At 34.0% G+C, this 21,845-nt stretch overlaps 2 protein-coding genes and 3 long non-coding RNA genes across 7 annotated transcripts; 2 read left to right on the top strand and 3 right to left on the bottom strand.

The window, feature by feature from the left end:
- The first annotated feature begins 170 nt into the window (after positions 1-170).
- On the top strand, positions 171-14,186 carry LOC107362619 (uncharacterized). The gene is made up of 28 exons (XM_015929719.3): positions 171-699; positions 4,754-4,819; positions 4,928-4,984; positions 5,058-5,084; positions 5,148-5,228; positions 5,286-5,340; positions 5,468-5,521; positions 5,578-5,904; positions 6,054-6,149; positions 6,225-6,268; positions 6,398-6,790; positions 7,097-7,298; positions 7,502-7,711; positions 7,800-8,156; positions 8,244-8,278; positions 8,372-8,693; positions 9,325-9,492; positions 9,605-9,882; positions 10,385-10,429; positions 10,489-10,534; positions 10,598-10,890; positions 11,433-11,691; positions 11,763-11,807; positions 11,891-12,175; positions 12,310-12,351; positions 12,463-12,606; positions 12,662-12,714; positions 13,048-14,186. Exons 1-28 carry the CDS (start codon positions 631-633, stop codon positions 14,065-14,067), a joined length of 5,073 nt encoding a protein of 1,690 aa, XP_015785205.2. The 5' UTR covers positions 171-630; the 3' UTR covers positions 14,068-14,186.
- On the bottom strand, positions 10,900-11,428 carry LOC149093945 (uncharacterized). The gene is made up of 2 exons (XR_016198549.1): positions 11,303-11,428; positions 10,900-10,947 (listed from the first exon to the last, which is right to left on the bottom strand). It is a non-coding gene; the product is annotated as an uncharacterized LOC149093945 (long non-coding RNA).
- On the bottom strand, positions 12,007-13,052 carry LOC107362662 (uncharacterized). Its single transcript, XR_001568733.3, has 2 exons — positions 12,843-13,052; positions 12,007-12,755 (listed from the first exon to the last, which is right to left on the bottom strand). It is a non-coding gene; the product is annotated as an uncharacterized LOC107362662 (long non-coding RNA).
- A 1,085-nt stretch (positions 14,187-15,271) lies between the features above and the next one.
- On the bottom strand, positions 15,272-15,744 carry LOC149093944 (uncharacterized). The gene is made up of 2 exons (XR_016198547.1): positions 15,608-15,744; positions 15,272-15,322 (listed from the first exon to the last, which is right to left on the bottom strand). It is a non-coding gene; the product is annotated as an uncharacterized LOC149093944 (long non-coding RNA).
- On the top strand, positions 15,589-21,254 carry LOC107362626 (innexin inx2). 3 transcript variants are annotated; one of them, XM_089267279.1, is made up of 4 exons: positions 15,589-15,731; positions 16,238-17,514; positions 17,663-18,158; positions 19,823-21,254. In XM_089267279.1, exons 3-4 carry the CDS (start codon positions 17,733-17,735, stop codon positions 21,083-21,085), a joined length of 1,689 nt encoding a protein of 562 aa, XP_089123405.1. In that variant the 5' UTR covers positions 15,589-15,731; positions 16,238-17,514; positions 17,663-17,732; the 3' UTR covers positions 21,086-21,254. The 3 variants fall into 3 exon arrangements, with proteins under 3 accessions (XP_089123405.1, XP_015785216.1, XP_089123406.1); XM_015929730.3 differs by having other exon boundaries at positions 16,238-18,158; XM_089267280.1 differs by lacking the exon at positions 15,589-15,731 and having other exon boundaries at positions 16,661-17,315.
- The last annotated feature ends 591 nt before the right edge of the window (positions 21,255-21,845 follow it).

Below are 21,845 nucleotides of genomic sequence, written 5' to 3'. Positions count from 1 at the left end.
TAAAAATCAAAATCTGAACCTAATTGCAAATAACATCCCAAGACAAAAAGGAGGAGAATAGTGATTTTTTGAGTTACTCTTCATGCTAATTTCATAGCTTCTTTATCGTTCTTTTTTCTCATCCTTCTCGTCTTTCTTTTTTTTCATCCTTTCCTACATATCATCCTCATCTTCATCCTCGTCTCTCCCCATCCTCTTCTTCCTGATGTAAAATTTAACACTAAACTCAAGCGTTAGCAGTTTTCTTGAACCAAAAATCTTAGTGTTTATACTTTTTTTCACTGCTACAGTTTCATTTCATTTTCAACTAGTAACTTATTCAATTAATTTATATTGCAATTAATATGGTTTAATTTCAATCATTTCATCTTAATCTTTTATAATCTTCATCAGTTTCATTTGTATTAGTTCAATATTTTGTGTGTTCATGGATTAGTTTCACCACTTGATCACGGTTTAAACAAACTCAAGTGAAATCCGATATTTATGGAAACAATTTGTTATTACTTTTAATATTAGTCAATTGTTAAATTATTAGGTGTTAATTTGTTAATTTCAATGTTGGTTATTGACCATTTTTAATCTACTGTTAAATTAATGTTGATTATTTAACTACAAATATTAAGCCAAATGAAACATATAAATATTCACATCTTACTATTTCTTGTGACAATATGTCTTTCAACCTTAACAAACTCGGTAAGTAATTTTGACCCATTCAACTGACTGATTGCTAGATAAATATGTAAATTGTAAGCCATTAATTGACTAAAATATCAACTCTGAAATGCATAAATCGATTGCCAACAATTTCATCTCAATAATTTCAGCTTCATTTGTTTCAATCCCTTTAGTTTTGTTGTTTTATTAACCATTGATTCTGATTTTCAATAAAATATTTAAAATCTAAATTTCGTTAAATTTTGTAGCTTGACTTCATCAAAAGCTATTAATTTTGCTGATTTGGGTTTGTTTACATTTGTAGACTAATTTCTGGTGAAATACAGAACTGCTTAACCAGAAATCAAAGCAATTTCAATATATAGATGGATGATGAGGATGATGAAGATAGAGTAAACTGTAAACTATTTGAATTTGCATTTGTTTTTAATAATTTTACTGGTAAAAGCAACTAATTTGAAGCTGAAGAGACTCTAGACTGATCTAAATTTAGGTTGTTTAAGTTACGAGTTTGCATGGTTATTGCTATAAGTACAACATTTATACGGTTTACTAGAGAAGATGAAGATGCAAAAAGGATAGGAAAGGGAAAAAGTAAGAGAATGAAGATGATTTCCTTTCGAAAATTGCTAAGACATAAGGATCTTGTTAACAGTTGCTGGATCAAAATCAAAATAAACATAAAAATGGGAAGAAGGAAGTGAACATGAAAAATGCGAATAGCCATTAGTAAAGACAAGTAAACAAATTATGTGCTAGTCTAGCTATACTGACCTCTAAGATTGATATTTGATCCTTGTAATTTGTTATATGAAGTCCATACTATGGACAGGATAAAAAATTATACATTTTCTGTCCTGTACTAATGATAGCGAAGAAATAACATTACTTTTTAACATTGCGCTCATTGGAGTTGCTTTTTATGCTCAACGGTTCCTGTTTGCATTGAGAAAAATATGTTAATTGAGATGAAATTTTGTCTGCTCATCTGAAATTGATTGGAAATTGTAAATTTGGCTATGGATTGAGTGAAAATTTGAAGGATTTATCATAAAATGAACGGTTTAACTAAGATTTGTCTAAATTTAGAGTTTAAAGGATGAAAGTTAACAATTTTAGCAATAAGTGAAGTCTAATTATTTATTGAGGCTCTTACAAAAAGTCACAAATATCTGATTATTTAGACTCTGATAGTTTGTAGGGGAATGAAAACTGAGTCCACTTGTACAATTTAAAAGTTTGTATGATGAACAGTCTTTGAGAAAATCGAGTTCGAAGTTGAAACTTCGATCGTCTTTTGTCAAGTCGTTTGATTTGATTTTTTAGTGAAACTCATTTTGCTGTTGTAACTTTTGATAGTGAACCAGAAAATGTACATGTTTCGATAAATAACATTTTCTGTTCCTTTTAAAACAGATCAGTTCGATTTTTAATTAAACCGACCGAACTCTGCGACCATAAAAGTTACATTGCTGAAACTTATTATTGACCCATAAGAATTGTTAGTGAATATCATGCTATCAACATTTTTTTCAATTAGTCAATAGTTCTCTTGATTTTTGCCATTAACCAGAAAACTTTATACCACGATATTTCGAGATTGGTGGTACATAAAATCACAATTATTTCACTAGTCCAATCCTTTACTGCATATTATTTCAATAGAGTCGAAAAACTTTTCATTATCGCATTCGGATCACGAAATTTGGGTTCTAAATGGGCGAGAAACAACTTATTCAACAAAATAAACTCATATTAATGCACATCTTGGTAAAAGAACCAATTTTCTGGTTCAACTTACAATTGAAATGAAAAGAATGATGCCAAAGGCTCGAACATTTGAGTAGAGACTTTAGACTTATTGGGATTTGTAGGGAAATAAAAACTGTGTCCATTGGTGCAATTAAATAGTTCATCCGATGGACAGTTTCTTAGAAAATCGAGGTCAAACTTGAAACTTCGATCGCGTTTTGTACAGTTGTGCGACTAAATTTTTTGATGAAACACATCTGGCTTATGTAAATTTTGATAGGCAACCAGAAAATGGTCTGATTTTGAGTAAAAACATCTTCTGTTTCTTTTAAAGCAGATCAGTTCGATTTGCAATTAAACCGATCGCAATTTGTGACCGCAACCATTAGAGAACTGAAACTTCGCATCAGTATATAAAACTTGCTTGTAAACACCATAGATTGAATGATTTCCGCAATCCATCAATATTTCTCTTAATTTCGGACATTTTCTTCAAAACTTTGAGTCTCAATAATTCGAGATCGGTAGTCTGTACAGCCATCATTTTTCGACCAAATATTAGGATGCATGATGGGCTAAAATAAATTGAAATATTGATTTATTCAAAATCTTACAAAGCAAAGTTATAGCATCGCAAAACTTTAGTTGTCAGATCTGAGACTTGATTTATAAAGTTAAATGGTATTCAAATATGAATCTATTTGTTGAAAGAATATTCATTTTTTCATAGATAAGCTGACCTTTTATCTGTTATTTAGTCAATTTATGTTATAGCCCATAATCCATTCTAATACTTGGTCAAAATTGATGATTGTAGAGGCAACGGGTCCCAAAATATCGAGACACAAAGTTTTAAGGCCAATATCCAAAATATAGAGAACTATTGATTAAGCGAAAAAATCATTCAAATTATGATGTTTACAAACAATTTTTATGTGTCAAAAATAAGTTTCAGCCATGTAACTTTTATGATCACGGAATGCGATCGGTTTAATTGCGAATCGAACTGATCTGCTTTATCAGAAACAGAAGATGTTTTTACTCAAAATCAGACCATTTTCTGGTTGCCTATCAAAATTTACATAAGCCAGATGTGTTTCATCAAAAAATTTAGTCGCACAACTGTACAAAACGCGATCGAAGTTTCAAGTTTGACCTCGATTTTCTAAGAAACTGTCCATTGGATGAACTATTTAATTGCACCAATGGACACAGTTTTTATTTCCCTACAAATCCCAATAAGTCTAAAGTCTCTACTCAAATGTTAGAGCCTTTGGCATCATTCTTTTCATTTCAATTGTAAGTTGAACCAGAAAATTGGTTCTTTTACCAAGATGTGCATTAATATGAGTTTATTTTGTTGAATAAGTTGTTTCTCGTCCATTTAAAACCCAAATATCGTGATCAAAATGCGATAATGAAAAGTTTTTTGACTCTATTGAAATAATGTGCAGTAAAGGAATAGATTAGTGAAATAATTATGATTGTACGCGCGTCCAATCTCGAAATATCGAGGTATAAAGTTTTCTGGTTAATGGTAAAAATCAAGACAACTATTGACTAATTGAAAAAAATATTGATAGCATGATATTCACTAACAATTCTTATGGGTCAATAATAAGTTTCAGCAATGTAACTTTTATGGTCGCAGAGTTCGGACGGTTTAATTAAAAATCGAAGTGATCTATTTTGAAGGGAACAGAAAATGTTATTCATCGAAACATGTACATTTTCTGGTTCACTATCAAAAGTTACAACAGAAAAATGAGTTTCACTAAATAATCAAATCAAACGACTTGACAAAAGACGAGCGAAGTTTCAACTTCGAACTCGATTTTCTCAAAGACTGTTTATCAAAGAAACTTTTAAATTGTACAAGTGGACTCAGTTTTCATTCCCCTACCAATTATCAGAGTCTAAATCAGAAAAGAAGTTTATTTTGACCTGTTTTGGAACATTTTTCTTCCAGTATTTGTCTAGATCCGTGTAGATTGTGCATAAATGTGAAGTTTGTGTTAATTGTGTCTTTTTAGTAACAAACATTTGCTAGTAAAGATGAATTTTGAAAGCTCAAAACTATGCATCTATGCATCAGAATTCTGGTTTCTGGACGAAAATCAAAATCCAATTAGACTGGTTAGGGCTGTTGGTTCAGTCGATTAAACTCATTAAATAGCTGATTAATGAGCATTCGAATTGGGATTGATGCTTGTTAATTGGATAGCAACATCAAATTGCGAATGCATTATGTATTTAGTAAATAACAGTTTGTTATTAACAATTGATTTACTTTAATTTTTTCATTTCCATTTGATTTTAGGAACCAAACCAATCTCTTAATCAATATCGTCAACAAAGCCGAAGAGCTCGACAACGATTCTACAATGTAAGCCAAATTTGAAATGAATTTTCAAAACCAAAATCATAATTATTATAAAACCATCATCAATTTATTTTGAATTAACTGAAAACCCTTTTATGCTTTGCGTTTTAGCCTTGCTCTGAATGTGTCGAAAAGCCATGTTTATGCAAAGGACAAGATGGTTACACTGTAAGTTAAAGTTTAAATCGACTCTTAATTTGTTGATCTAAATTTTATTGTTAAATTATGATTGATTTTCCAGGGAGCTCCAGGATATGTAGGACCAAAGGTATTTACAACTGAACATGTTAATACAAATGGAGGAATCAAATGATTATTTGTTGATTTTCAGGGTTTTATGGGTGAACACGGTGTGCAAGGACAGGTCGGACCAGTGGGTGATAAAGGAGAGCGAGGTCAAATAGGAGATTGGGTAAGCTTATTGTAAACCACTCTGAAGCAACAGTAATTAATACAATCATGAAAACAGGGTCCTCCAGGACCAAAGGGTTATAAAGGAGAAGTTGGACTTCGTGGACCAACTGGTGAGTATAACTGTCCATTTATGTGAAAAATTGAAAACAAAAAATTCTAAGTTTGAAGGAATGAACTTTATTTCCAATATTATTTCAAATATCGTGTTAATATCATTTGCTATACATTTAATTAAAGGTAAGCCTGGATTGAATGGACTTCGTGGTTACACCGGTGAACAGGGAGAACCTGGTAAGTTGAATATAAAGAAAGTAGAAAATGAATAATATCACAACTTGGCATTTCAGGGGATCCGGGATGTAATGGGGCTGATGGTATACCAGGTCCTAAGGGACCCAGAGGAATGGATGGATTTCCTGGTCCTCGCGGTGATAAAGGACTGGACGGGCTTCCAGGTCAACCTGGTGAAGGTGGAGTTAATTCACGAGCAATCAAGGGAGATCCTGGTGAATCGGGTTTACCAGGATTCCCTGGTTTAACTGGTGATAGTGGAGATGACGGACCTCCAGGTTATATGGGTGATATTGGCTATCCTGGACCTAAAGGGCCACAAGGTGTTGTGGGACCTGAAGGAGAATCAGGTGAAACAACGATTGGCCCAATCGGACCGCAAGGTAAGTCTTGATCTGTTAATTTATCAAATTGTTGGTTAGTTTTGATAAACATTTTTTGATAAATTTTTGCATTTATTTGTAAAATCGAAATGATATTAATTTGTAAACTTGATATTATAAACTTATTATTATGTTTTTAATTAAAAAAGGATTGAAAGGGGAAAGAGGAGAAAGAGGTGATCCAGGTAATGATGCCCAACAACATACAAGCTCAACAGCCATCGCTGGTCAAAGGGGTACTCCAGGTAAGCGATTATGCAAGTTACATTAAAAATTTCACAATTAACAATTAATACATGAATACCAATTTTATCTTCAAGGTAATCTTGGAGACAAAGGAGACAAAGGAGTTAAAGGAGATCAGGTCAGTTTGGTTTGGACTTTTATGCTTAAAAATTGCCATTTTATTCGTCAAGCCATTAAGGCTTGGCAAGTTTGTGAAAAGTGAATGTGCGATGTTTTCATTGTTTGAATTTACTTTTTCCATTTCAAGGGAATTCATGGTGCACAAGGTTTTATAGGATTTCCCGGTGCTCCTGGTGTTAAAGGTGATCCTGGTGATTTGGGATTGCGTGGTATTAGAGGTGAGGATGGACCAACCGGTGAACAAGGTATTAAGGGTCAAAAAGGACAACCAGGAGTAGACGGAGTCGATGGAAATCCCGGTCCCATTGGATTAAAGGGTTTTATCGGAGATGTTGGAGATCCTGGTAGAGATGGGCCACCTGGACCAAAGGGTGCATTGATTGAGATATCTCGACCAACGAAAGGTGCACGAGGATCACCCGGACCACCCGGACCGAAAGGAGTAGCTGGTCCCGATGGGAAAAGGGGTTTACCTGGACCAATGGGTTATCCTGGTGATCCCGGTCCACCAGGTTTTCCGGTAAGTTAATTTTAACAATATTAACCACTCATCATTAGAAAAGTTGACAAACTCAAGCAACACTTGATTAAATTCATCTAATTTATATTTATATTTACTGTTAAATGATTTATGGTTTTAAAAAATAGAAGATAAAGTTAATAGCAGTTCAGTCGTTTAGTAAGTATGTTTGATATTAATAAAATAAATTAGTTTTGACTGAAAATATTAAAAAAATAATGGGCAAAGTTTATTATTAATACATTTGTAAAGAGTACAATTAATGAAACTATTGGTAACAAATGTGCGTTTTTAAAATGTTCAAAGGGTCCTCCTGGTCCTGATGGACTTGTTGGTATCACTTTCCATGGTGATCCTGGTGACTCAGGTTATCCAGGATTGCCAGGATTACCTGGTATTCGTGGACCTCCAGGACCTTATGGACTACCCGGTGAAAAAGGGCAACAAGGTGATGATACAGTTGGACCTCAAGGTGCACCTGGACTTCATGGATTCCCTGGGTGGGAAGGTATGTTTGTATTTTTAGATTGATTAAAATAAATCCTTGATCAAGTTTAACTCGACTCCTAGTTGAATGAATTCAAGAGTAAAATCATTCTGTGAGTGTAATTTTGCTCTTTGTGAAGAGATGTGGAATCGATTTGGAATGCGTCCTAAAATAACGACAATAAATATCCAAATTTTTTAACAATTTTACTTTAATTTTGAAAGGACTACCCGGTGAGAGAGGAGATATCGGTAATACAGGAGACAAAGGAACACCAGGTCGAGGGATTCCCAAACAAGGACCCAAAGGGCCTTATGGGTTGAGTGGAAATCCAGGAGATCCTGGTGAACCTGCACCACCAGGAGTTTCAGGAATAAAGGGAGGTAAAGGTGACAAAGGAGAGGATTGTATAAGCTGTCCTGATGGTGCGAAAGGTAAGTTTATTAAAAGTTAAATTAGTCTCGAAATTTTAACTTTGGCTTCAATCCATTCAATTTAATAACATAATATTTTTCATTGAAGGTTTTAAAGGTGATCAAGGGTCAAAAGGATTTTCGGGTATGCCAGGTTGGCCAGGAAGACCCGGTTTACCAGGACTACCTGGGTTAGGAGGCCTACCGGGTATAAAAGGAAAACCCGGTGTCAAAGGAATGAGTGGTGTTCGTGGTAATCCGGGAATATCGGGCTGTAAAGGATTGAAAGGAGATCAAGGAGAAGTGGAAATTCCACTCTATGATGAAACCTCACTTCGAGGTCCTACTGGAGATCCTGGTCTACCGGGTTTACCAGGCAAACCTGGAAAACCAGGAGTACCAGGTCAAGATGGATTCCCTGGAATACATGGCAGAGTAGGAGACAGAGGCGATTATGGAGATGATGGTGAGTCTATCCTCGCAAATTCATCAATAGTCGAAATATCGACTTAATTATATTCCAATACAATGTTCCTTTTTTTTATCAAAACAGGTCCAAAAGGAGAGCAAGGTCCTATTGGAAGGCAGGTGAGGTTATTTGCTAGACTTTAAATTCGTATAAATTCGTAACTTAGTAATTTGAAGATTATTGATTGAATTTGAATTTCGTTACAATTTCAGGGTCCTCCAGGTCTAAAGGGAGATCCTGCCTATTACTGGCCTGAAACCACCGGTGATAAAGGAATAAAAGGCGATCCTGGAGATGAAGGACCTCGAGGACAACCCGGAGACAAAGGAGAGAAAGGAGATTGGTTCGCAAAACCAGAAAATTTGATCAAGTTTGGTGTTCCTGGAATGCCGGGTGATAAAGGAGAAATGGGAAACTCAGGAGTGAACGGTTTAACTGGTAGAAAGGGTGAAAGAGGACTACCTGGTGCATCAGGGCGAAAAGGGGAACCTGGAAAGCCAGGAATAAGCCCAAGAGGCTCCGTTGGGTTCAAAGGTTAGAAATATTAATTTCTTACTTATTATAGTTTAAAATTTCGTGCATTTTTAACTCCTCATAACCTTTATCTTTTGGAGTTGGACGAAAAATCGATCACTTACAATCATTTGCATCAAAGATCAGAATCAATCAATCTAGGCAAGCTAATTTGAAAAGTCTCAATGTTTCAATCAAAACTATTTAATAATTTACTTATTAAATAGAGCGTTTGATGGATGTTTATTGAATTAGAGATTTTGAACCCAAATTTACTGAATTAACCATGGCTAATGATTTGAAAGCACTGAAATTATTAATTTTTAAAGTTTTCTAAAATTTTGATCATTAGTTTAGTAAAACGCTAAACTCTACAATTTCGAGTATTGACGCCTGTTACCAAAGTCCTATGCACCATTAAAATCTCTTGAAATCTGTCAGAGTTATCGTTCTTATTCCAAACTTAAGCTAACTATTCATAGATTAATAATATTAATAAATAATTAATAAATCAAATAATGTCAATATAAAACTTGGCATTCTTATTTAAAAAATGATTTAAACGTATTGATTCTGGGAAAAGTCAGAATCTATGTTTTCTGAATACAATGTTTTACAAGATTTTTCAATGTTCAATTTTCAAATTAACTAGGATTCAAGGGATCACCAGGTGACTTCGGACTGGACGGTCCTAGAGGAAACAAAGGTGAGCTAGGATTAAAAGGTCTAGAAGGATTTGATGGATTACCTGGGCCTAAAGGAGATCGAGGTGAAAGTTATAGAGGTAAATCTGGAGGACAAGGGGAGGTGGGACGAAAAGGTAAGCATATCATTTGGTTAACTGTTAACAATCTAAGACTTGAGGTGTCATTAGGTGATATATTTTATGGTATAAACAAGTCCATTAAAACATATTCGTGAAAATTGTTTAGGTTTCCAGGGTGAATATGGAGATCCTGGTTTAACAGGAGAAATGGGTCCAGAAGGGCCTAAAGGAATGAAGGGTCAAAGAGGTGACATTGGTTTACCAGGTCCAATGGGTTCAACTGGTCTAAAGGGTATTCCTGGTGATATTGGAAAACCCGGAGAAAGTGGAATCCCTGGTTTACTCGGAGAACGTGGTTTCTCTGGTGACAAAGGCTTCAGAGGTGACCCCGGACCACCTGGTTCAGTGGGATTACCCGGAGATATTGGTGATCTTGGAGAAATGGTAAGTTTGAACCAGTGAACCAGAAATCGGTTGAATAGAAGCTCGAATAAAGACTTTATTAGACTAACTATCTTGACTTTTAATGCGACGCAATTTTGATTAGTCATTGATCATTTTTAATTAATTTGATTTAACTGTTTGACTTGGAGTGTTTATTAGATTTAAATTATAGTCAATAAACTCTTGAAATTAAACAAATATTGAAATACCCAAAAAATGTTTCTTACTAATAATCAAATTATGAGAAAGGTCAATGGGTTGTCAACAAAGCTAATAAAGATTTTTGGGTGTTTGGATATTAATTTTGTAACAATTAACCTCTGTATTTAGCTGTTTTCTGTCAGTGATTCACTGATTTTTCAGAAATTATTCACATGATTTTTTCTGGATTATTTACAAAAAATTGAGTTTCTCTGATTTCGATAAGATTTTTTTTGTGGTTATGTTTTTGTTGGTCAATTTTATGAAAATATTGCTAAAATATGATTTCGTATTTAAACAGGGCGATAATGGACTTGATGGATATCCAGGTTTTGCAGGAAAGCCGGTAAGTTGGTTAACTGATAAAATTAAGATTTAAATTAACAACCAATTTTTTGAACTCAGGGAAAACCTGGGTTAGATGGACTTGATGGATTTCCCGGATTACCTGGTAAGATTGTAAATTTACTCAAGATTTTTGATCAGTCCAGTAATCACCAATGACTATGTACAGGTTCAACTGGAGATGAAGGTGACTCTGCTGAAGATGGTCCACCAGGTCCACCTGGACCTCAAGGTTTCAATGGAATGCCAGGTGAACGAGGTGATACCGGTATAAAAGGGGAACGTGGTGATACTGGACCTATTGGAAAAAAGGGAGCTAAAGGAGACCCAAGCAATTTGGGGCTTAAGGGAATGCAGGGTGACATGGGGCCAATGGGTTATCAAGGCCCACCTGGACCTCCAGGATTACCAGGATTACGAGGTGTAATAGGTGACCCAGGACCAGTCGGTTATGGTGCAAGAGTTAGTTACTTAAAATATCGTAACAGCATTTTATTTATCACAATTCTGTTGAAAGAGCTAATAGAAAATTTTAGTATTTTTATATCTTCTTAACTTTGTCACTATTTAGCAATTATTGACTTAGAGATGACAATTCATTACATTTATTACTATAGTATTAACAGATAAAGAGAAAGGATAATCACTATTCACCATAAATTATGAGATTTTCAGCAGCTGAATGATTAAATTAACCAATTAACTCAAATCAAACATTTGTTGGATGAAGGTAAATTACCTGCCTATTATTTTAGGTTTTAGGTCTTGAAAATCTTGTGCATTTCATGTTTTCGCTGGTTAAAATCAACCAACATAATTAAATTTTTCGTACGATAACCTTTGTTACAAGATTTGAAGATTTAGATTGACTTACTACTTTTAGTGTCCACTGATTGTTGATTATGTGATAAAAATAATTTCTCGTATTTTGTTGCATGTTAACAGAAAGTTTCTCTTGACTAATCCTTAATTTTCATGGTTAATATTTGATCAAATTCTGATAGGGTCCTCCTGGTCCAGATGGTTTACCAGGTTTACCCGGATTGCCTGGTTTACGAGGACTACCAGGTCCTGAAGGTGAAAATGGTAAACCAGGACCAAAGGGAATAAGGGGAGATAATGGAGATCCTGGTTATCCTGGTCTTCGTGGTATGGTTGGTTTGCCAGGTCCAAAAGGTTTGAAAGGTATTCGTGGTGACGAAGGTGAACCAGGAGGTATTGACATCGTCAAACCTAGCAATGTGGGCAATCCAGGTCCTCCAGGTACGTCTATGATTCCGTATTTGATTTAACATACTGATACATCAATCTATATTCATTTTTTTAAACAAAAGGTCCGAAGGGTCAACAAGGTGAATTTGGACTTAAAGGCTATAAAGGTAATTTCAACTAAGTTCCGCGGTTAGAGAAAATTAATTAAAAAAGATTAGTTAATTTAATGGATTTGTTTCAATTTGAAAAGGTGCAAAAGGTGAACCCGGTGATGATGGATGGGATGGCAGTTTAGGATACAAGGGCATGAAAGGTCTAAAAGGAGATCTTGGACCCATTGGTCCTCCTGGTTTTTCTGGAAAGCCAGGTATAAGCTATTCAGCAATTAAAGGAATTCAAGGATTGCCTGGTTTCTATGGATTACCTGGAGTTCCTGGCAAAGATGGTTTGCCTGGATTACCCGGGTTAAAAGGTGAATTAGGAGATACAGGATATCCTGGTCCTAAAGGAGATACCGGAGATATTGGTGACCCAGGTAGGCACAATTATGACATAAATAGATCAAATACATCTGATTTTGCATGTGTAAAGTTTCAATTGTAAAATAATTCAACTTAACAACCAGTGAATAGATTTTCCGAAAATAAACCTATTCTTTCCTATTCTCAGGTGTTCCTTCAGTCGAATATACTGGTTCAATGGGTCCTAAAGGTAAGTCAATTATTTGATCACAAATAAGACATCGGAATCTTAAAACTGCTGTTTTAATGATAAAATTAGATGTGAAAATTTTATATTAATATGTCTATTTCAATTTCAAAGGTGAGCGAGGAGACCCTGGGCTCCCTGGACTGATGGGCGAACCGGGTTATAGTCCACCCCCTGGAGTAGATGGTGAAATGGGAGAGCCTGGATATATGGGTGAAATGGGTCCAAAAGGATATCAAGGAGAAAAAGGTCAAAGAGGTAAGTTTATCGGTTAGTTACTTGGATGGTTTGCTTAAATTTTTGTGTCTTAAAGGTGATATCGGGCGCAAAGGAGTAGCTGCACCACTTAGAGATGAAATCGACAAGGTAAGTCACTTTAAAATCATTCATATCATTTCTGAAAAGGCCTAAAATTAAAAAGATGAGAATTATTATGAAATTCAATAAAATAATTAAAATAGGGCCTCTGAATACAAATTTAGATTGTACTTTACCTTAGATTAGAACCAAGTTTCTTTAGTATCTGTTGCTGATGTTTGATATAATTATGAGATAGATGTTCAAAACACTTTAAATGCAATAGAATCTAAACCGTTCTTGAGAAAAGATGTTCATTTTGCTTAATCATAGCCTTGATGTGACAAACCATAATTGAGACAATGTTTAACATTTCGATTTAACTTCATTCAATTATTTCAGGGTGAAATGGGTGATAAAGGTTATGCGGGAATACCTGGCATGATGGGCTTTAGAGGTTTTCCAGGACCGGCTGGTGAACCGGGCTATCAAGGCCCGGATGGCCTAAAAGGAGATGAAGGATATGAAGGATTACCCGGTCTACCTGGTTTAGATGGAATACAGGGATTACCTGGTGACCCAGGAGACGACGGTAAACTGGGTGCTAAAGGAATTAGAGGTAATCCTGGTTTCGCAGGTGGACGTGGACTAACAGGTCGCCCTTCATCTTCTCGTGGTTACTTTTTCACGCGCCATTCACAAACAATTTATCAACCCAGATGTCCTAACAATACAACGCCTCTTTGGGATGGTTATTCTTTACTTTATATCATGGGTCATGATGGAACTCATGGACAAGATTTAGGTTCTCCAGGATCATGTCTGCGACGTTTCAGTACAATGCCTTACATTGTATGCGATCAGGAAGATCAGGTGTGTCACTATGCTCAGGCCAGTGACTATTCATATTGGCTCAGTACCGAAGCCCCTAAGCCTGTCTCAGGAACTCCAGTTGTGGGACAAAAGATTAATGAGTACATTTCCCGATGTACTGTTTGTGAAGCTCGTACCCAAGTTATTGCAATGCACAGTCAAACAAATAATCCACCAGATTGTCCAAACAATTGGGAAAGTCTTTGGATTGGATACAGTTTTGTTATGAACACTGATGCTGGTCCAGGTGGAAGTGGTCAACCTCTTAACTCTCCTGGCTCTTGCTTGGAAGATTTCCGTCCTCAACCTTTCATTGAATGTCATGGTGTTGGTCGATGTAATTATTACACAACATCAACCAGTTTCTGGTTGGCAGCATTAGATCAATCTTCCAACAGGACGTTTAGTCGACCAATATCTGAAACTATTGATCCAGCTTATGTTCACAATAAAATCTCAAGATGCCGTGTTTGTATGAGAAGCACAACACCAAGAGCTTCTTTTACTTACACTGCACCAATATCATCAATGGATTATCGTTTAAGCTGATTCACTTCCAAACTAAATTAAATTATTTCAACTATTAAAGCAACATCAAATGAAATTGTTTTTTTTTTATTCTGTCATTTGACATTAAAAACAAAAATAAAGTGACATAAAAAAAAGTTATTGCTTAGCAAAATACTCAAATAAAAACATGATTGTATAATTGAAAACAAGGTGAATCAAAACCACTTACTTTGTTGAATTTCAATTACAAAATACAGTAATCGCTGCAAAAATTCACATGCATTAAAAACACGCATTAAAGCTATAATTTCGACGCGACTTTCAACGGGCAATTTTGAATAATTTTTAATTTAATTATAAAAGTTGACAAGTTAGTAAATAATAATTAATAATTTTCAATATAAAAACCCAAAACTTAAACACCTGTTAACCGTTACTAACGGTCCGTTGACTGTTTATTAAAAAATTACATAGATGGCAGAACAGATAATTGTATACTTTAAAAAGTGCGGAAAATCCTTTCAATTAAATTTTATTGATAATTTAAGTTATTATATCTATTGTGTGTAAATTACTTGATTGGTAAACGACTATTCAAGTTTTTGAAAGATATCACAAATCAAACCATCGTAAAAGACCGAAATTATTTCTGATTCTCATAGATTCAGGATAAAAAAACTGGCTTGCTATGTCTATTAACAAATTGCAAACCACCATCAAGATTCAAGGTTAATGGCTGATATTGATGTGACGTTATCTATTTTACAATTAACTTATGCTAGCTGATTTCTTATTGAATTGATTAATTAATCAAGATGGTGTTGATAAAGATAGTGAATCAAATTAATGGTTGACTTAGTGTTTCAAAAATAAAACCGAGAGACGCATTTCCATGAATGAAGGTCGACATGTAACCAGCAAACCATCAGCAACAATCTGTTCAAATGATGACAGAACATTAACCATTACAGGAAATTGGAACTTGTATTGTTAACAGTTATTCCATTCTTTCTATCCTTATCATCATCCAACAATTGAACATAATCAGCATCTGGTTACCTCTTATGATTGCTCCTATTCCTATTGTTATAAACTTATAACACTTGCTTTTTTTTTGTTTTCCTATTCAAACCCATTAAGATCACCAGGATGACAAATTAACTCGTAACCATCTAATTGTATCTGATCCTGGAGTTGGTTGAACCAACAACGGAAACCATATTGAACCTGAACCATCAAATAATTGTAACATCAAAACAACAAAAATATGGAGTTTTTAATCTAAAACTGGCAACTGGAAAACCAAAGCAATCTTCATTAGCAACAGTTGTGTACTTCAATATGGTAAAATAAGTGTCCCATTGGATTAACTTGAGTAATTGATTGTCTTTTCTAGACCAAACATTAAACTAAACTAATTTAATTAATTGTGATTTCCTTTTCTCTTCTAGTTTGAATAAATTGAATAAATTATAACCGTCAAATGATGCTTAATAAGCTACTTCTGTTTCATGGCTATGTGAATCCTGAAAACTTGAGGGGTTACCCTAACAAGATGGACCAAAACTAAGGAACCAACCATTTGATCATTCCAATTGTTGTTATATCAATCGTCCGAATCAAGTAAATAGCAGCAAATGGAAATAAACAGCAATCATTAACATCATTACAACGTAATTGTTACCAACATTGATGAGTAAAAAGTAAGTTTTCCATGCTTTAAGATATTCCAATCAGTTGTTACCCAAAACCGTTTCTGTGACTAAAGACGCCCTTAATAGCCACAATTGACTTGAATACTGACAACAATTATGACAATATTTACCAGTCAAATCAAATTAATAGTGAAGAGATCCATGAATGATGAGGAGGCTGATAAAGAGGGATGAAGGGAAAGAAGAAGAAGAAAAAAACGAAGACAAATTGATTAGTAGCAAGAAAACGCACATTTAAAAGACTTACATTATTGTACAATGATGATAGTTATGACGAAAGAAAGGGATGAAAAGAAGAGAAGAAGTGAAATAGCAGATATAAGATGAAAAGAAACACTCACAAAGATGAATATGAAAAATGAAAAAGATTGACAGCGAAGAGATGATGATAAGATGATGATAGAGAGAGAGATGAGTTTAGACAAGGAAGGAAACTGAGCCGCAAATTGAGTTTCCATGTCACTAATTATCATCATTTTGTTTGTTTTTCCTAGTTGAACACTTAATGCTGTCTAGCTATTTCCACCGGCTACCATGATCATTACCACCGCCAGCAACTCCATCATATGCCATTAACACGTGTTACCAGTCGCCATTAATTGCAAATGTAATAGTCAATTGGTGTTTTTGTTTCAATGTTTTTGATTTTTTAGTTACAATCAAAAGATAATCCTGTTGACGCTTGAGAAATTAGTTTAAATCTTAACCTTTTCAGGGTTATCAGAATGATAAATAATACATTACAACAACAACAATAAAAGTGCTTTCTCTCTCCTTCATATCATCAATTTCATCATTTGATAGACTCAACATGATCAATGTGGTTTTCAAATCAACGTATTTTGTATTGTAATGCGCTTCAACTAAAAGTTAAATAAACCATTCAAATCTAAAATCAACCATACAACTTACGACGCTCATGTTCAACTGTCTTTTACAATTGCCATTATTTTAAAACAACAATTAATGTTACACATTTGATGTTATGTTTACCACTATATTATCAGCTACTTCTGAATCACCTTCCCGATCACCATTATCATTATCATCACCACCAACACCAGTAATATCCAAAGTGTATCATATTCTTGTGTGCCTTCTTCAACCTCTTGATAACCTTTTTCCAGTTGTGATTTATCCTTGTTGTTTAGTCATCAATTGAGCCTTTTAAAGTGCAAACAAAATGGTTTTAAAGATGATTAAGATCAACGGCCCATAACAGTGAGATATTATCAAATAGGACAAACGGAGAGACAAATCCATCACAATGATAATAACTACAATGAAGAAATCAACAGCAACAATGATAATCTGCACAAATCATCTCATCTCAGCTACTTCAATCAACGATTACACTTTTCATCATCACCATCACCATAGTATCAATAAACAAATATTGTATCCATAGTTTAAAATTTTACAATCCAGTGCCAAGACTAACCAGTCCAAAGTATGTTTAATTAATCACCTCTTGAGATGAATCAATAAATTGCTCGATACGGGGATAAACTCAAGCCTAGTAGTCACCATTGAAGTAACCATCATCGTCATCATTATCATCTGCAAAGTGAGGTTAGAAAAACAAGGATTAATCACAAAAGTAAACATTTTGGGCTTAAAAAATGGAATGACAGTGACAATGGTCAAGATTGAAATGCCTTTGTCCCATCCACTCATCATCTCGGCTTATAGACATCATCTTAATCATTATAGACTCATTTACCAAGTATTTAATCAGTGCGAAACAATAAATTCTAATCAGTGAAAAAAAGTACGTTTGTAAACAAACCCAAAAATCTCTTCCAAAATCAACTCATAATCTCACAACTCTCAACATTTTTACTTTTCTAAATTGTGTATCGAGTACATTTTTCAGTCTATCTTTTTTTTTTGTTTTTTTGTCCTGTTTTTTTCGTTAGTTTTTGTATTTCAATTTAGGTAATCATCATAGATTCATTAACCGTAAACTGTATTACTAAACCTGATCGCATGTATAATGCTGAAGCAATGAGATCAGTAACAAGGGCTCCACTTTCATTGCCCGAGTGGAAGAAACACATTTCGGATATTCGCAAATTTTCATCTTCACTATGGACTTTAAAACCCAATGTGACAATAGACAATCTCATCATAACTCTCCATTCAACCATTACGGTGCAAATATTAATGATTGGAACCATATTCGTGTCCATGAGACAGTATTTCGGTGATCCGATTGATTGCTTAACCAAAGATTCGGATATTAAAGCTTCCTTGATTGAACATTATTGTTGGATAGAAGGTGCTTTCTCAGTGATCGCCGGTGGTGAAACGGGAACATCCCAAGCTTATCCTGGAGTAGCACCAACTACAACCGCATCTGTTAAACGCCATCACAAGTACTACCAATGGGTCTATTTTGTATTAATTATACAGGTGAGTCGAATATTGGATTTCTTATATCTTCATGTGTCCATTTTGTGTCTGTCGATTTAAGTGATCATTCTGGAGAAAATTAAGGTTCGATTAGAGATATTTTGGATTTTGGTTCATTTTTCTCCTTTCAGCTTCGCTGTCTCATTCGGAATTCAACTTCCTTCCTATGATTTTAATTAGTAAAATCGGATATTCTGCAATTAAAACATTGTTTAATGATGAGGTGTTTTATCAATTTAGTTTGATAGTTTGACTATCTTATTTGTTTTAGCTCTAATTGGATTAAATGTGAATATGATTTATGCACAGTTGATCAGTTGAGTTTCTTTGAGGATTCATATTTAATGTTTTATCCGAGCTGCTGTTTCCTCTCTTCCTAGGTTCAATGTTGAATCAATTTATTTAATAACTCGTTTCCTCTTTACATTTTATGCAAATTACCAAGACAATTGTAGCTGAAAAAATGCTTCAAATCAGATTATCTGAATCAGGAAAAAGTTCAACTTGTTTACTTCTCAGTTTCCTAATAGTCTGAAAGTAGACCTGAGCAATTTATTTATCCCTAATTGTGCTGATTTTGTTGATAAGCTAACGCTAAGAAGTGGTAATCAACCATCAATAGATGCAGTAAAAAAGCTATCAATAAATTGCATCAAATAGCTAAAATCTGTGAATAGGAAAGATCTCAGACTAATAGATCAATATGAAACATTCATTATGAATAACTAGAGTAAACTCAGGTGCAATGACCAAAAATGATTTTTATTTACATAATGAACACTTAATCATTACAGTAATTGTAAGATACTAGAAATATTGAGTAATTGGTTGAACTATTAACAACTAAATTCAACCTAAAAAGGTAACAAGTTAATCATCGTAAGACTATTTGGCAAATCGTAAATACAAATGCTTCCATTGAGTTCCCGAATCCATTTTTGTTATAGCTAGGTTAAAATGGAGATGACTTGACCAGGAATGAAGCATGTTCTTTCCAGTTAGTTCTGAATCCAGATAGATACTAATTTATATCATTATTATCGTATAAATTTAAGATAAATAAACCTTTGAGATTAAGATGCATGAACTCAATTAAAATGGGTGCTAACTTAATGGAAGTATCTGTAATAACAATAGCAGTAATGAGCAGACGAGTAGCACAGACTAAATAAGAGATCTAGAAAGATAGATTACTTGAATCAGAAGTAAGGTTCACAAAAGGCATAATCAATCTAAATATTGAGGTCTGATTATAACTCTCAGAAATATAAATGTCAAAATATGGTTAATAAATTATTCCAAAAAGAGAAACAGTTCAACTCATCTGATAATAAATCAAGAAATAAACAAATTACTTACAAAGACAGATCAAGGCAATCATTTTGTTCCAATTAGAATTGATGTCTGCAACAATTTAGTCAATTTGAATATTTGCACTGGTAATATTTGAATTAATTTAGTAATAGATGAAATGTTTTAAACATTGTAAAGTTAATAATTAAATCAAGCAATTAATTATGCAAGCTTTTAGCTTTGGAATATTTTTGATCACACAAACGATAAAAGATTTACAGTAAAAGATACCTATCTAGATATTAAGATACCAACTGTAAGATATGTTTACTAATGTTTTGTTTTCCTTTCAATTTTCCACCTTTTTATAGTCAATTATGTTTTATTTACCAAAATTTTTATGGCGATCATCGGAATCTGGACGACTTCGAGAGCTGATTAGTAAATTATCTAGTCGATCAGTTGTCGAGTTGGATGAAACATCACGAATTCATATTGTTCAAGAATTGGCGGACAACTTGGCGATATCACACAACTATTTGATAACGGTCATCTTATGTGAAGTTTATTGTCTTTTCCATCTTGTGATTCAAATTTGGTTTACCAACATATTTTTAGGAGGATCATTTTATACTTTAGGATTACGCTGGTTAGCGTATGCAAATCATTTTTCCAGTGATGATCCACTGATTGCAATATTTCCTAGGATGGTCAAGTGTACATTTCATAAATATGGATTTTCTGGAACAATGGAAACCAAAGATGCTCTCTGTTTTTTGCCGTTGAATATTGTCAATGAAAAAATTTACGCCATTCTTTGGTTATGGTTTGCTATTCTTTTAGCAATTACGACGTTCCATCTGTTAATGGAGACAATTTTCGTGTCCTTTAGATCATTGAGAATACTCCGAGTGACTTGGCTTGCTCCAGGATGTAAACCCACCTTTATTAGAGGAATATGTAAACGAGCTGGACATTGGTTAATTTTGAGCTTTGTCGCAAATAACATTAAACCTTCTTACTTTCGTGATTTGATGGCCTTTTTGGAAAGAGATCATTTCGATCCTAAAGGAAAACCTCTTCACGTTTCTCGAGTCGGTGAATCGTTTGCACGGAAAAACACACCAACAAAATCTAATCCAGCAGCTCCTCTACCTAAACCTTATAAATCAAAGTCAAACAAAAAACTAGCAGCTAATACTGCATTATCATCAGCTTTAGCTTCCCATTTGACTCCAGCTAACAATTTGATGAACTCAAATAAACATAGCAATCTATCTGCATATTTAAGATCTAATAATTGTGATCCTCCTGGACCTGGTTTTGTAGCAACTGCACCAAGTAATTGGGAATCGGCATACTGGGGTGATGACAATGGACCCACAGAAGTTACCAAATTAACCTCTAATCATAACTATTGTGATGATCCTCGAGACGAATGGGAAATCGATGGGATTGCTGTTGAAGGAGTTAGTGGAGTGTCTGGTCGAGATGGTGAAAAAGGCAGTGAATGGCGCAGTTGGCCTGACGAGCCTCCATCCGACGACGATGTAGGCTATGAAAGGCCGAGATCAAACAACTGTCAACTAGGTCCAGAACTAAGCAATATTACAATAGAATGGCCCAGCAAATAAATTAATTGCAACATTGTTTAAACATTTTCATTTTCTTAATATTTATCATTCTCACATTTTGACAAACCAACATTTAGTCAATATTCATCATATTGATTTTTGTATCGAGTGCCTTTTAATATTGATTTTTTTGCTAACAGAAAAATTAAATTTTTCTTACACTTTTTAATCTCATCGTTTCAGTATTTCAATTATTACTGTTGCATGGTTAGTAGTTTTTCAGATTAATTAGCTGATGAAAAGTGAATGTGACTAGTGTCAACTATCAAGTTTTGAAATATGTCTTTTTCAATCAAACAATGTCTGTTAATGAGCTTTTCAAAACTCAGATCCAGCCTATGATAATTGTGTTGATAATTGACTATTTATCATTAATGAATCTTTATATCATTTATAAGTGCACATTCATTCATCACTTTCTTCCTGAAACTTTTAATAATATTTCTGTATCTAAATCTGTTTCGTTTACAAGCTTCTTGTGTATTGGTTTCTTTTTTTCTTTGATTGTTCATCTAATATGAAAAAATCAAATTAATGCTCATATCATGAAGAACAGATTTGAACAAAAACTCAATAAAATCATGAATTTTCTGAAGGCCTTTACTCCATCTTAATTTATTAATCATTTCATGTTATTCCTCTAGAATCAGTGAATTCTGTAATTTGATCCTTTAAATTTTTAAATCATTCAATCATCATTAAATTCATTAGTTGCTCCGTAGATTAATTTTAATTTTAATGTTTTGAATGTTAAGGTACT

The sequence above is a fragment of the Tetranychus urticae genome, chromosome 2, assembly GCF_039701765.1.
Source record: "Tetranychus urticae isolate SD_2017Ah chromosome 2, NJAU_TeUrti_SD_1.0, whole genome shotgun sequence".
Taxonomy (NCBI): Eukaryota; Metazoa; Arthropoda; class Arachnida; order Trombidiformes; family Tetranychidae; genus Tetranychus; species Tetranychus urticae.
Note: the sequence above shows the minus strand (reverse complement) of the source record. Positions and strands in the feature narration are given on the sequence as shown.

What these genes read in the sequence shown, in the direction of transcription:
- LOC107362619 (XM_015929719.3), top strand. Translation starts at nt 631, where the DNA reads ATGAAACATATAAATATTCACATCTTACTATTTCTTGTGACAATATGT. An exon ending in TGGACTTCGTGGACCAACTG is followed by an intron (nt 5,341 to 5,467) that starts GTGAGTATAACT and finishes ATTTAATTAAAG; the next exon opens with GTAAGCCTGGATTGAATGGA. An exon ending in TGGTTCAATGGGTCCTAAAG is followed by an intron (nt 12,352 to 12,462) that starts GTAAGTCAATTA and finishes TCAATTTCAAAG; the next exon opens with GTGAGCGAGGAGACCCTGGG.
- LOC107362626 (XM_089267279.1), top strand. Translation starts at nt 17,733, where the DNA reads ATGTATAATGCTGAAGCAATGAGATCAGTAACAAGGGCTCCACTTTCA. An exon ending in ATTTTGTATTAATTATACAG is followed by an intron (nt 18,159 to 19,822) that starts GTGAGTCGAATA and finishes ACCTTTTTATAG; the next exon opens with TCAATTATGTTTTATTTACC.